The following is a 14,261-nucleotide window of genomic DNA, read 5'->3' on the forward strand; positions in this document are numbered from 1 at the left end:
ACCACATGCTGTGAGTACATTAAGACACTCATATTGATTGATTTTGGTTGATTCTTTGACTAGAAAGAAAGGTAGCAATGGTTGAGTGGACAACAGTTTCGCTTGTTGTTTTGGAGTCAACGTCGTCGTCGTCGTCGGTCCCCTCCAGTTCGGTTCATAAGTTTCTACTACCACTCAACAGAAAAGCTGTACTCGTTACTCCAAACACAACAGCTACCCATACATTTGCAGAATCACTAGAACTGCTACCGCTGAAATCACAGAACGTACGTATAGCGACCTTTGACCTATAACAGAAAAATAATAAGAACAGACCAGCGCGTCAAAAGACAGTATCCAGCAGAACAACACACCTTCACTGCCTTGTACTAGTTGGTAAAGCTAAAAAGATTGTCGCCGTATTCATTCAGGAACCGTCATACGCATATTCTCCACTCCCGCTATTTCCTGCTGGTGAGAGAAGGGACCCGAGCGAACAGCAGGCCGCATGACACTGGCACACACGGTTGTTAGCCGTTATACTTGATAGTGCCACAACAACGGGCGATTGTGGTACGAGTGTGGTGTGAACGTGGTACGAACTCAGTAACAAATCACAAGGTATCGGAACAGACCTGATTGAAAGATTGAAGTTTGTCTGTCTGTGGATAGCTGACAGAGTTCCTGTAATAGGTTTTGAAAATTTGCGCCGATGGTCAAGATTAGATGGGCACGAGGAAAAAGAAAACGATCATGGAGATTTTCTATTCGTTTTCTTTTTATATTAAGGTTCATATCAGATTTGGGCTGGATGTAATTTTACCGTAAACTACTGTACTGATTGATTAGAGTAAGTGCAGACGACGTCTATTTTCGTTCATGTAGAACAGCGGAATAATTAACGGAATAATTAAAAAAACTATAAGAATTTTTGATGCTTTTTTGATAATATTATCGTTTTTCAGGGCGCTGATAGGTTGGTATTTCGCCGTTAAATTTGGGGCAAAGCATAAGATGAGCAAAAGCATTATTATAATGTTGCTTATGGTGGTTTGCATCGGTAGAATATGATTTTTTTTGTAGGAATTTCATATACTACAACATATCTAAAAGGATGAAGTAATTTAAAAATAAATTCAACATTTAATTTTCCAAACATCTTTATTTATAAAATTTGCTGGCATAAAAACAATTCATCTGACGATGAATAATTATTGGAATCTTGTAACAATTATACAAACGTTTTACTAGTTTTATTCATTGATTCGACAGTCGTGTTTATTTCGTTAGTGGGCTCATTTCACTGAAATGTTCAATTATATTTTGAAAACATTTATTTTAAGGGAAAATGGAGGCAACATGGGTAGGGAACTTTCATTATTTTTTGAACGGATCAAAAGAAAATTTATGTTAGACTCACTAACGCATGTTTTTAGTTGGTATTGATCTACTTCGCAAACACAACGCAATATTAAAACCACTAATTAATCTAATGAGATTAAGATGTTATAATCAAATAAATACGAGATACCCAATTTCCACGAAGTACAACGTTTATTGTTTTTCCGGTAATTTGTTTATATTTTTACATAATTAATTCCTATGTACAATATGTACATTTGTTTTTAAATCAGCTCGTATTCTCGTGCAGTTCAAAACTTGTTGAATAAATTAGGCCTACAAAATCAGACTTGAAAATAATAACATGTTTAAAAATTTGGGATCCCATTGTGTTCAAGTTAAAACAGCTTCACTTTTCAACCGCTCTTTTGAGAGCGATTAACAGGTGTCATGCTTAAGTTCTATTGAGAATAACTTTCCTTTGAACGACCAATCGGCATCTTTTCGTCAATTTGAAAAACGAAGAGGTAATAATTATTTAATAAAATGTTGAAAAATATATAAAATTATATATTTATTTAATGACATTTATGACTGTTAAGCTACCCTCTAAGAAACTTAGGAAAATCTTGAAATATACAAAAGAAGCCTGGTGAGTTTCACTTAATTTTAATTTTAAACTATTGTTCCTAACTGAAAAAGAACTAAGCAAAACGCTGCTGTTTAAAGAATCTGTATGATATTTCGCCAATGTTAGATTCTTATTCCGGTTGATAACGCAGTTACGAAGGACGGGTAATCCCATTACGACTGCGATGTCATTAATTATTTGGTAAGTTTAAAACGGCAAGCTTGCTAACGTCAGGGCCTAAATTTCAGACCTAGCTCTGTGTTTAACGATGGCTAATCGAATCTCTACGAAAACAAATTGCAGTTGGAATAAATCTGTAGAACTTACCGCATAGAACAGCCGCCCACTAAGAAAAATCGATATCATATCTCAATATTGTGTGCCAAGTAGCTGATGCAAGAGAATTTGCTTATATTCAGAAGCGACGTAGGTCGAGTTTTTGAATCTTAATAAAAGTGATGTTTTAATGTTCATTGTCCGGCTATTTTGGTTCCGAATAACCTCTGATGCTTCTTACCTATCAACAATCAATTCGTAAATGCAGTAATTATTTTAGAACGAAAATTCATATTTCTTTAATATACGATTTTCCATTGCTTCCCTGTTTACTTATCGAAAACTAACATACTCACTCCATTGCCCTGTTGCAACCGTCTGAAACGTTTCCTAAAAAGACGCGTCTCATTCACTCTTTCCGAGATTTATTTCATTAACTGTTTTAGGCTTACCCAATACAAGCAGAAACGATGTTTTTTCTTTAGAGATATCGTTGTTGCAGCTGCGGATCGTCTCTCCAGTCACAATACTAGCCTGTATTTTTTTTCTATACAGTGCAACTATAGCCAGGGTGCCGGCGGGGTGGTTTCCTGCGTACACTGCATTTGCCGTGGCTGCTGCCCGGCGCCGTAGCGGCTGCATCATCCTGAGCTCATCTTGGCTCCGCCAGGTGTCGCTTCCACCCTCGATTGTTCACGGTGTCGTCTGCTATTGTGTGCTCAAGCCGCTATTGTTGTTCGTGTTTATGTCGCTGGTTCTTCTCTCCGGCACAACATGGTCGCGCCATTAGCCACTAGCCCTCTCATAACACTCATACAAAGGAACGTAGCGGTCCAGGCAGCAATACGATTCGCTGTTCGTGAAGTGCAAAGACTCCGCGACTGTTTTTGCTCCTTGGCCATCAGTTCTTGTTCAGCTCTGTTCTGCGGCCTTTCAGTGGCATTTTGCGTTTGTGGAAAGTTTAATCCTGCAGTGGTTGCCCACGGTTGATAACTGCCGCTCGTACCTACTTACCATTTGAGACAATCGGATAGAGAGAAGTAGAGGAATTACTCTGTTGTTGCGAGCTGCCTGAGCGTATTCAGTCGGCTGTAATCACATCGGACTTGGCCAGAGCTCGACGGTGACCGTGTGATCTATTTGGTGTTATTGTGTATCTGTGTGTTCGCCGGTTGCAAGGGGTTAGCTGAGTGTTACTTAACAACGGCAAAAACAAGGGTGTGCTCAGCCGTCGGCGGCATTGAGCAGCATGAGTAGCAAGCGAAAGTCGCGTGTGGCGTTAGCTTCAGATTCAGAGGGGTCAGATGTGAGCGGCGACAACAACTCCACATCGACAAAGAAGAAAATCCGTGTAGCGGACCAAGATGACGAGGACGCTACATCCGATTCAGGGGATGAGTGGGGCTCTAAAGGTAAGCAGGCCTAAGTGTGGATTTGTGTATGTGTGTATCGTGGGTATGGGAAAAGCACTGTATATAAAATATTGTCACGGTTAGATAACAATCAACTGCTGTGCTCGAGCTGCATTGTGGTGTTACAAAGGCTGTACGGTAGAGAGGGAAAATGGGAAATAGGTGGTGTTCGGTGGTAACAAATTTTGCGGCCTGTAGAAGAAACGGGAAATTGCAATACAACCAAGAGGTTTTTCTCAGGTTTTCATAATCCTGTCTTATTAATTGGCTCTCAATGGCAGTGGCAGTGGAACTCGTTACCGGTCGGAGCTCTACCATCGCATTTTACTCGTATTTATCTATTCTTGTATATATATTTACTCTTATTTAAATCAATACATCAAAGCATGTGGCCTGTTTAATTCTCATGGTAAGCACTGCCGAGCCACCACTTTTTGTTACATTCAATATTCAAGTATACAGAATAACCGGCCACTCTACACCTTTCAAACATGATCACCCTGTCAGTAACGGGTTATTCGTTCAATATTGTTGTCCACACGATCGTAAGTGGACGATGCAAATAGATTTCATGAGGGAATTGCAGGGTGCAATGGCGATGCACTGTCCTTATACACTAGCCAGTACGGCTACTGGTGATCGCTGCTAAATGTCACTCAGTGTTTACTGCTAACATGACAGAAGAGACAACAGCAAACGGGCAAAGTAGCCAATATCGTACAATTCGGATGTTTTAGAACAGCAAGCCCAATAATATTAGCTGCTTTTCGCGTTCAAGCATCTGTGAGGGCCGGCGATATTCGGAAATTTCCGGCAACTCAATACAAGAAAATATATTCTAAGATCCGGCCGCCTTATTAATTATCGAAGATAATTACAAACTTCGATAATTAATAAGGCGGCCGGATCTTAGAATATATATTCTAAACTGTTATGGACAAAAATGCGTGTTTATTTTAAAATAAATCCATTCAATACTATCGTTTCGTATTGTAGTGGAGGATTACTACGCCAGATGACAAATAAAGTGGGTTCAGAAACAACGGAGTGCTGATGCCCACATGAATTTTGCTGCTTCAATGCTAGTAACAGCTAGGTGAACGGTAAAGGACGTGAAACTTGACGGTTTCAGCTCATTTGATCATCTAATATTAAAAGCCTCCGAGCGTTGTTAGTCGGTTCAAACGATATAATATACAATGCATACTCTCACAATATACACTCTCATGAATGGATAATATACTCTCATGACTCGACATGACTTTAGCAAGTGCATACTGCGAAGCATTGTTTACGGTGGTCGTTTCAAGAACTGATTTTACCAAGTAGGACCTTTATCATAATCTGCATATGCGTGTACATATAGATATGCAGGCTTCCAGATATCAGGCTTGCAGATGTTGTGCGACACTCTATAGCACAACTTTTTTTTGAATACGTTAAATTTATGTCGTTACCTGCGTAAACTGTAAAGTGATTAGTTTTGCACGCCTTAACGATCTTACAAAACAGGGTTGTTGTTCGAATTTTACCTTGTAAAGCCACGCGAAATCAAATTACAGCAATATTTATTGTTACTAAGTTCTAGCGTATGCGAGGTCCGTGTTTTTTTAAAAATGAAACAAAAGGAATGAAATATGGGATAAATGCGGTTGACGGTAACTTATGTTCAATCAAGGACTAATCACATTTTTAAAAATTTCGATTTTAAGCTTTAGAAAACATAATTTTTGGTACTCAGTGAACGAACTAAAATAATTGTCACCTTTTTGTTTGGGCGCGAAAGACCGGAAAAAATTCCAGAGTAAACTGTTATAATTAATGTATGTACTCTACATATGAGTTGCCTTCGTTGTACCATATTTCGTTTGCGTTTTCCCTGTGAACTGAGTATTTGTAAGAATCTTACTATATAATACATTAAGGTAACTGCCTTTTGTAATCTTTCCGTATTGTCTTTAGGTGGGAACAAAAAGAAAGTTTTAACGAAGAAGGCAATGTCCCCACGGTCGGGCGGTAATGCAGGAACTTCGCGATCGGGTTCTGGAGGTTCTGAAGGCGTTGAGGAAGGCGAATTGCCAGCCGGCTCATCAGAAAATAACGACAGCGATGAATCGGGCGGCGAGTCCGACGAAAGTGAAGAATTTAACGATGGATATGATGAAGATCTCTTAGGAGACGACGCTGATCGAGCCCGGTAGGTTGGGCGATATTGTTAGCCAAGAAGATGTCCTGTTTCTGAATTAGTGCCCATTAAGAGAGAGACATGAGAACGCTCTGTTAAGTACGAACGGCTCGACAGGGAAATGTGAACGACAGAAATGAAAACACGAAAAATTTTAAAGCAGTGAGGTATCGTAGTTACAATTATATATACATAATGTAGTGCATTGTACAATTATATATACATGAAAATACATACAAATATTGTGTATTGATCGCGTTGCATTACTCTGTTTAATAGATTGGCTCAGATGACAGAAAAAGAGCGTGAGCAAGAAATCTTCAACCGAATTGAGAAGCGTGAACGCCTTAAGGCTCGATTTGAAATTGAAAAGAAACTGCGACAGGCCAAGAAGAAACGCGAATCAAAAGCCAGAGAGGAGCAACAATTAGACAAGGATCTCAGCCTGAGGGATAAATCATTTACCGATGTGTCCATGCGGTCAAAAGAGCGCAAGAAGAACCTCGAAGGTCGCCAGGATAAGAAAAGCCAAGCTATTCAGAATTTACGAGCAGAACGTGAGAAGAAAAAAAAGGCTGAGGAGGAACGCAAAGTACGTGGTAACTTCGTCCACCTTGCATACTTTATGTTTAATAATAATAGTTGCGAGTATGTGCTCGAATCTGTAAGGATTGATATCCGTCATAATAATGCTTGGCATTCTGACCAAAAATTGTCTTATTAATTTCCTTTGTCCTCTAATTTAACGAAGTTCTTTCTCGGGTTGACTGGGCATATCTAACAAGCAGTACCTTATTTTATTCACTGTTACTCGTAGGAAAAAGAGGACACAGAAAAAGAGACATCAACCTCCAAACGTGATAAAGAGAAAGACAAGGATAAAGGCGACAAGGTCGAACGGGAAACTGGGAAAAAGCTGAAAGCGTCAGATATTTATTCCGATGATGACAGTGATGGAAGTGACTCATCCGCTTCGAGATCATCGTCAGTTAGTTCAAAGGTGAGTCGTCGATCACGGAGCAAAAGCCGCAGCCGGAGTCGATCACGAAGCCGAGACTCGCGAAGCAGAAGTCGTGGGTCTCGAAGCAGGAGTAGATCGTCGTCGCGAAGTCGTTCAAGGAGTCGATCCCGAAGCGTCAGCCGATCGTCAGGTAAGCTGAATCCCGCGACTGTTTTTCGTTGCAGCCCGGCGACACTTTAGCTAAACCAAATAATCGATCTGGTTAAGGCTGCATCTCCTTCTAGAAGAACTATTTCGTAGTCAAACAATCGCAACTAATTAACTGTAGTAAACTTTGATCCCAGCAGCAATCGAAACTGATATTTTGGCTTCTGTCTTTCTTTATTCTTTCCTTTCTTTCGTTTCAGAGTCATCATCAGCCGACAGCACGACATCACGACGGAGCGAAGAAAAGGTTGTTTTTGCCAAGGAGCACATCTCACAGATACGACTGTCGCGGTTTCGCCTTGAGAAATGGTTATTTGCTCCATTTTTCGCAAAGACCGTTATCGGTTGCTTCGTACGAATAGGCATCGGTCAGAAGGGAGGAGAATCTGTGTACAGGGTATGTGAGTTATGCATTAATGGGTTAACTGTGTCAGATCGGTATATCAATTACTGTGTCAACTACTTATGTTCATTTCCGATATTCGATGGTAATACATCGGTTGATAATAATCGTTCGGCTAGCGGTTGCTAACATATTATATGTTTCGTCGTAATTTGGTGGTCGACCTGATTGCAGGTGGCCGAAATCTTGGACGTGGTGGAAACACCGAAGATCTACCAGTTGGGCAAGAACCGAACTAACAAAGGACTTCGGATAAAGCACGGAAAGGATGAGCGCGTGTTTCGAATAGAATACGTCTCGAATCAGGTTGGTGAATAGGCATGCACTTCAAGTAACGCGAAGATAGAAGCAGACGTCATGGAAGCATAAGGATCTAGAAAATAAGTTTTTGGGGGGAATGGTTCATGCAGGCAAATAATAAATTTTACAGTAATTTATGTACGCCTGTGAAAGAATAAAAAAAAAATACTGAGGATAGTTGGGTCGAAATGTCTGCAGATAGCTTTTAATAATGTAATAAATAATAAGATAATTATTAGATTAGATAAACATATAATTAGGTAGATATGTAACTATGTAAGTATAATACTACTTAATTGAATTTATTGTGACTACCTCGAAAAAGCTCACGTTTGTTTTCTTTTTCGTTAATGGTAATATTGTTGCTCATAGGACTTCACGGACGCTGAGTTTGCTAAATGGATGGAAGTCATGAGCACGGATTCGTTGACGCTACCAACAATTTCTTCCGTCGAACGGAAGAAACGCGATGTAGACGCCGCAAACAATCATTCATATTCGGTTTCGGATATCAATCAGATCGTTTTAGAGAAGAAGAAATTTAAGCGAAATCCACACAACTACGCAATGGCTAAGACGGAGCTCATGAAAAAGAAAGAGATGGCTGAACAGCTCGGCGATCATGAAGAGGCACGGAGGTAAGCAGCATAATTTCCGCAGAAGTAACACATGTCCAGAAACGGAATTTAATTTAACAAAAACTTTGAAATTTCGCATTTTTTCTATTGTGTATGCCGGTCTTACACATCCACCTTCATTGTGGGAGCTTGTATGACCGACCTCCTTTGATGATGCGTAAGTAGGCAAATGTAAATACAATTGCTAATATTATTACTATTTCAGATTGACTGAAGAGTTAGAACGGCTTGAAGACCGTGCCAAAGAATTGGATAAGCAGAGAACGAGTACGATCTCGGCTATTCAGTACATTAACGAGCGGAATAGGCAGAAGAACATTGTTGACATTGAACGAGCTATCCTTGAGGTGAGTGCTGAGGTAATGACTCGGGAAGGATATTGGGGCAGGGCTTATGTTTGAAAATTGCAATTTTGAGAAGGTGTCACTCCTGGTTTGAAACGATGATTAGCACAATTCGCCATCCTAAGCATTCCACTAGCAGTTTTGAAAGACCTGAAAGAGAATAATTTGTTAGTTGTATTGCTAATGAAGGATAGTTTACAGTGTAAAGTTACTTAAAAAAAACTTGTAAGCAATTCGTTTACGTTTAACGTGTGCCGTTTCTGTGCCTGTTTCTATGATATTATTCTGATGTCATAAACATCTCAGTAACTTTGATTCCTACACAATCATTTCTAGTGTGCCGAATGTTCATAAAACCCACGTCTATTATATTTCTGTTCGATAAACGTTACAGGACGCAAAAAAGAATAAATTAAAGGCTGATGACCCATTTACAAGGCGCAAATGTGCCCCGTCTCTCGTAACAAAGAAGCATGGTGGTTCAGACAAACTTACCTCGGAGCAGCTTAAGGCATTAGAAGAAGCAAAGAAACGCGACGCCGAAGTGCGAAAGGCAGCTGAAGAGGCTAAACGCAAAGAGGATGAGGAAAACGCTCGAAAAGAGAAAGAGAAGTCGCGCTCAACGCTGGGCGCTGCAAACGGGGGAGATCTGTTTGCCGCGCACGACTTCGATATTGCAATCGACCTCGACGCATCCATTCCGGCACCGCACGTTGCCCATCACCCCGTTCGAGCATCGCTAGGCAGTTCGGCTGCAAATGTGTTGCTCCGAGATTCGGCGCCTAGACGATCACTTAATATCGAAGAGTATAAAAAAAAGCGCGGATTCATCTGAGCGCTGTCACGATCTATAAGCTGTATGATCACCAACCTGACCCCCATATTTTCTATTTGGCGAAAACACTCGGAGAATTTCAGAAAAATTTGATCGCCACATATTTCATACAGATACACATAGGATTACTTGCCACATATTTCATACAGGCACACATGAGATTACTTGTAGCTTCATGCTGTTGACACATGTCGGCTATAAGATCGTTCCCGGTCAGAACCTAAGTCGGGAATGCTCTAAAACTGACTGCACAGATCCCGTTTATTTTCTAGAGAACAGTGATTATAAACTCAAAATGATCGTGAGGCTGAGTATTGGTGGCAATGTAAACACATTTCTTTAAACGAATTTCTGTGGCGACGTGGTTTAAAAAACAAACTGGGAGATCGTCCTCAGTGCACGATCTAGTAGATTGTTTTTCAATCTTAAGCAATCTTTTCCTTCTGTAGGGAAAGTAAACTGCAGCATATGGTGGCTGTTCCCGTGAAATATACCTTTCGTTTAGAAACGAAACGTACAAAAAAAAAGCACGCAACAGACATAGTAATTGCTACTGACAAAGACTACAGATGTAGTTATATCTGGCCTAACAGGGCCAAGCGTATCCTAAAGGACGCGCCCTTAAGACTGAATCTTAAGGCAATGTATATTATTGATGACGTTTATGCAAAATGAAACGATTGCCTCGAATTTCCTTTCTTGCATTTCATGCGGCTCCGTCGCAACATGTCTCGTAATTTGTTCGAAATCTGCATTAGATTGCATTGTATTTTGCCATTAACTCAAAGATCACATAAAACACAAGATCACATAAGACGCAAATAAGCATCAGAGAAACAGCCTACTTGTGCCCGCCAGGGGCCACAACCTGACTTCAGAAACAGCAGACTTCCGTGCTCCCGTGGCGCATTGAATGACAAGACTGGGAATCCATTAACGTCAACCGAATTGTAAAATTCGCGAGCGTTAGCAACACATTACATAAACGTTTAAAGAAAGTTTCGATAAAGATGTTTTCTTTAGTACTTGAGGGATCGCAGGCACATCACTGAAAAATGAAGATGACTTCAATGAGGGCTGAGAAAACATGTCAATCGACAACTAAGTAAATCTGATAAAAGGGGTACTTCACGTAGTTAGACAATAGTGAACGAATGTGTACATGGAGTAAGTACATCGTATACACCCGTGTAGTAGTTATCAGTTAGTTCGCGGTAGTTTCTGGAGACCACAAAAAAGTAAAATGTACCAATAATGATAACGATATATATGCATTAGGAATAAGCCGTAGGAAAATTAAGGAAGAGGGAAGAATACAAAGTTATTATGAATTTAGTGGTGATAAGTATACAACTTTAATACCTAACATATAACGAATACATCATTGCTGTTAACGCTTACATAATGTACGAGACGATCGAACGTGGGGAAAATGTCAAACTGGAAATTAGAGAACGTAAAGTACACTGTCGACGATGGAGTAAATAAATTAGCAAACGTGAAAATACAATACGATGTACATACACGCGCTATGCGCAAACACAATAACTTTTCAGGAGGACACGAGACAAAATTAGCTGGTCACTAACAGAGCCTATTGCGATATCTTTATCAAGTCGAGTTAATAGACGTGTATAAAACAAATATGTTGCTAGTTTTGCGTGAACAGAGGTCTCCGTACTATGTGACTGATGCTTTAAAATTACGGTTGATAGTTTTTATGAAAGAAACGCAATTTGTGTTACGAGTGTCTTGCTCAGTACCAAATGGCACACTTTGCGCAGAGCCAATGGCACTTTTGTTGACCCCCTACAACTTAAAACCTACAGCCACTAAATTGAGATAAATTTATTAAATTCATTGATTGTAGTGTCTGTAAAGCTTCACTGAAAGTGAAGCCCAATCTATTTATATCTACATGTACAAACTATGTTACTACAGAGTTATTTTGTTCTCAATCTTAAATTGAAGTGCATCGAATGATTGACGCGGGTGCATATCAGCTGGAGTTTGTCATGTCATAATTTGCCATGGTTCGATTCGACGTTATTTTACGTAGTTTCTGGGACTGGCATTGCTAGCCTGACACGCCGAAGATCATCGAGGTCACAAGGCTGGTTTTGTAAAACTAACTAATAATCATAGTTATTGGCTCTGTTTGTCCGACAGCAATTAGAATTTGACACCGGTATTCCGAAAGCTAGAGGCTTCGGACAAGGCTGTATGACCAGTACGGTATTTTATAGTGAACCATGAAAAAGAGGCGGCGCCTAAGGGAAGTTGCAGCAGGGTCAAAGCGACACGTGAGGACATAAAACTGGCGATATAATGATGTATACCGCACTAGAAGCGAAAGGTACAGATCGAAGGATGCACTGCTTCGAGCAACCGGACAAACGGTTTTTGAATAAGCAGTAGCTAGCTAACGACGTAATTACATATAGGCGAAATGCGCACAGCGGACTCCCATGTCCGATTGTGGCTACCAACCACCCAGTTAGAACATAGACTATAGGAGGATTAGTTAATTATGAGGTTACGAGAGTATAGGTGTCCTTAGAGGGTAATAAACTGCCGAGTGCACGAGAAAACACTCCTGAGGTCCAAACGGGCCCGTTTCAATCTCAGGACTTGATTCCAGTGTATAGGGCGGACTGAGCGCGGAAATTCACGCTGTAACTTCGTTGTAAAAATGCGTCTACCGTTACTGGTTGAACTATGTTTCTTGTCTTGTAATTAGCAATGCACAAACAAGACCTCAAATGTTCTATGTATAACTATGTGAGCACCTAGCATGTCTGAACAATGCCTGCTGAGTTAGAGAATAGCTTTGCAAACAAACTGGCAAACCTTTTGGAAGTGGCATCTGAGCGATACAGAGCATCGCCAATTGCTCTATAATGTTAAACACGTTTCATAATTTATGATTAGAGGCCCTTTCATAGCCAGAACGGAGTAGAAAGGCCCTCAAACGATTTAGTGGAACTGACTACTTTGCGCTGTTTGTTAACGGCAGCAAGCAGTTGTAGACCGGTAGTGTAAAGCAAATGTGTGGTTTTTCAAAAACGATTGCAGAAAAATGTACGAAAATATTGTTATATTACCCCATAGCCTCTTACGCAATTTTCGCTCTTGAGAAGAACTATATTGTGTATGAACTATGATTAATTTATTCGTACTCCTATTCACATGGTACGATTAGAATTATTATCGAGCCTTATCTCCGCTAGGAATCACGGGAATCACATCCCAAACTGGATGGCCGTATGCAGGTTAATAAATCGACTTTATATACAAACTGTAAAAAAGCTTTCAATTGCGACTATTTACTGTAACTTTAAATCTCGAATCGCGACGTGAACCTGTCCAAAGATGTGTTCGCTAATCTACAGTAAGAACTTCCCTAAACTACTTGTTGAATCTTATTCGATAGATATTGTTCCGATACGTATACAACAATAGCTTTGCGAGCATATTCCTCTGCAATGTTTCGAATGTATCTTTTTAAATATGACCTTTATAACTTTAGCTTATTAAATGATTTGTCTGAAATTATCCAGCAAAGTCGAGCATCAATCTCAAGTAGAAGAATACACGTAACACTTAAAAAGGAGCCATAGATCTGTGAACTAATCAATGCAGGCAGTGCAGGAGCGACCGCGACGACGGTGAACGATTATCTCAGCATATTAAAACTACCGGCGGCAACAAGCAGTCAGTATTTCTTTCAAGAATGATGAAGATTGTCGTTTCCCGTATGTTTAAACGAACGTATCGCTAGTAATATAAACGTCAATTTGAATAAATTAATGCTGAGGTGGAAATTAAAATGAATTTACCCGCGACTGGGGTTTATGAAACGACTACAGGATAAAAAAAAACCTGAACTGGAAAAACGAGAATCACTTTATTTTTTTCAGTTTGCCTAAAGCAAGATTCGAACAAATTGTGTTCCAGTATTATCTATCTAGTGCCAACACTATCTAAATTGCAACAAACACCGTTTTACCCTAAATTCACTCCGGTTTTGCTGCTACTTAGCCTTTGGTTTGATCGATTCACAAAGTTACGAACTTAACTACCTTCGTCTGGATGTCTTTAGGTCTGTGCCGTTGAGTATCTATTCGTTTTATGGCGTCCAATTGATGACACACTCGTTATCGGAAGATGCTAATCTGAAAAAATACTTCTGCCTGCTTTGCAAGTCCTGGCCGTTTCGTATATTATTACTTTAAGGCCAATTAGTTAAAGCTTTTTTGGACTTGACATTAGCAACCGTTTCCAAAGAGTATATCGTTTACAAAATCACCAGTATATCAGTTGAGTTAAAACTTTAGCGGTTTTCACTTGAATAGGATTGCACTTTCTCACTTGTTGTGATTCCTCTTGGCATCATAATATTGCAAATATTTTTATGGTTTATAAGTAAATTACTTTGTAAAACCCACGTAGAGCCTGCGAAAGTCAACTAATATTAATTATTAAAACTACTTCGGTTTAGTTGAAGTTATCCGTGGCTTCGTTTACGAAAATTTGCCGTAGAGTTGGATTTAGTATCACGGTCAATCTTAGCGTAAAGGTCAATAGCGCTCGGAGAGGAACATCTCTCCGGTTAATTTTTGTAGTAGAGCGTATGCGTACATTCACATGCTCCGTAGTTAGCGATTTTTAAGGTTCATCCGATTCGTCGCTTTACTTTATACTGTAGTAAACTTTTTAGGTTTGCCTTCCGTTATTCGGATTCCGGAA

At 39.9% G+C, this 14,261-nt stretch overlaps 1 protein-coding gene and 1 long non-coding RNA gene across 5 annotated transcripts; one reads left to right on the top strand and one right to left on the bottom strand.

The window, feature by feature from the left end:
- Positions 1–6: 6 nt before the first annotated feature.
- LOC111249572 (uncharacterized) lies at positions 7–2,872 on the bottom strand. Of its 4 annotated transcripts, none has more exons than XR_002672979.2 (2): positions 2,680–2,836; positions 7–287 (listed from the first exon to the last, which is right to left on the bottom strand). It is a non-coding gene; the product is annotated as an uncharacterized LOC111249572 (long non-coding RNA). The 4 variants fall into 4 exon arrangements; XR_015326436.1 differs by lacking the exon at positions 2,680–2,836 and adding an exon at positions 615–998; XR_002672980.2 differs by lacking the exon at positions 2,680–2,836 and adding an exon at positions 423–563.
- Positions 2,873–3,476: 604 nt separating this feature from the next.
- LOC111249571 (RNA polymerase-associated protein RTF1 homolog) lies at positions 3,477–12,828 on the top strand. The gene is made up of 9 exons (XM_022803586.2): positions 3,477–3,639; positions 5,602–5,836; positions 6,104–6,416; positions 6,642–6,975; positions 7,193–7,389; positions 7,570–7,701; positions 8,068–8,333; positions 8,539–8,680; positions 9,072–12,828. The coding sequence occupies exons 1-9, from the start codon at positions 3,477–3,479 to the stop codon at positions 9,510–9,512; spliced, it is 2,223 nt and encodes a 740-aa protein (XP_022659321.1). The 3' UTR covers positions 9,513–12,828.
- The last annotated feature ends 1,433 nt before the right edge of the window (positions 12,829–14,261 follow it).

The sequence above is a fragment of the Varroa destructor genome, unplaced genomic scaffold, assembly GCF_002443255.2.
Source record: "Varroa destructor unplaced genomic scaffold, Vdes_3.0 BEIS01000004.1, whole genome shotgun sequence".
NCBI classification, from domain to species: Eukaryota; Metazoa; Arthropoda; class Arachnida; order Mesostigmata; family Varroidae; genus Varroa; species Varroa destructor.

Bases quoted from the DNA above. Each gene is read 5' to 3' on its own strand.
- LOC111249571 (XM_022803586.2), top strand. From the start codon at position 3,477: ATGAGTAGCAAGCGAAAGTCGCGTGTGGCGTTAGCTTCAGATTCAGAG. The intron at 5,837-6,103 runs GTAGGTTGGGCG...TCTGTTTAATAG, and splicing joins GACGACGCTGATCGAGCCCG to ATTGGCTCAGATGACAGAAA. The intron at 8,334-8,538 runs GTAAGCAGCATA...TTACTATTTCAG, and splicing joins GATCATGAAGAGGCACGGAG to ATTGACTGAAGAGTTAGAAC.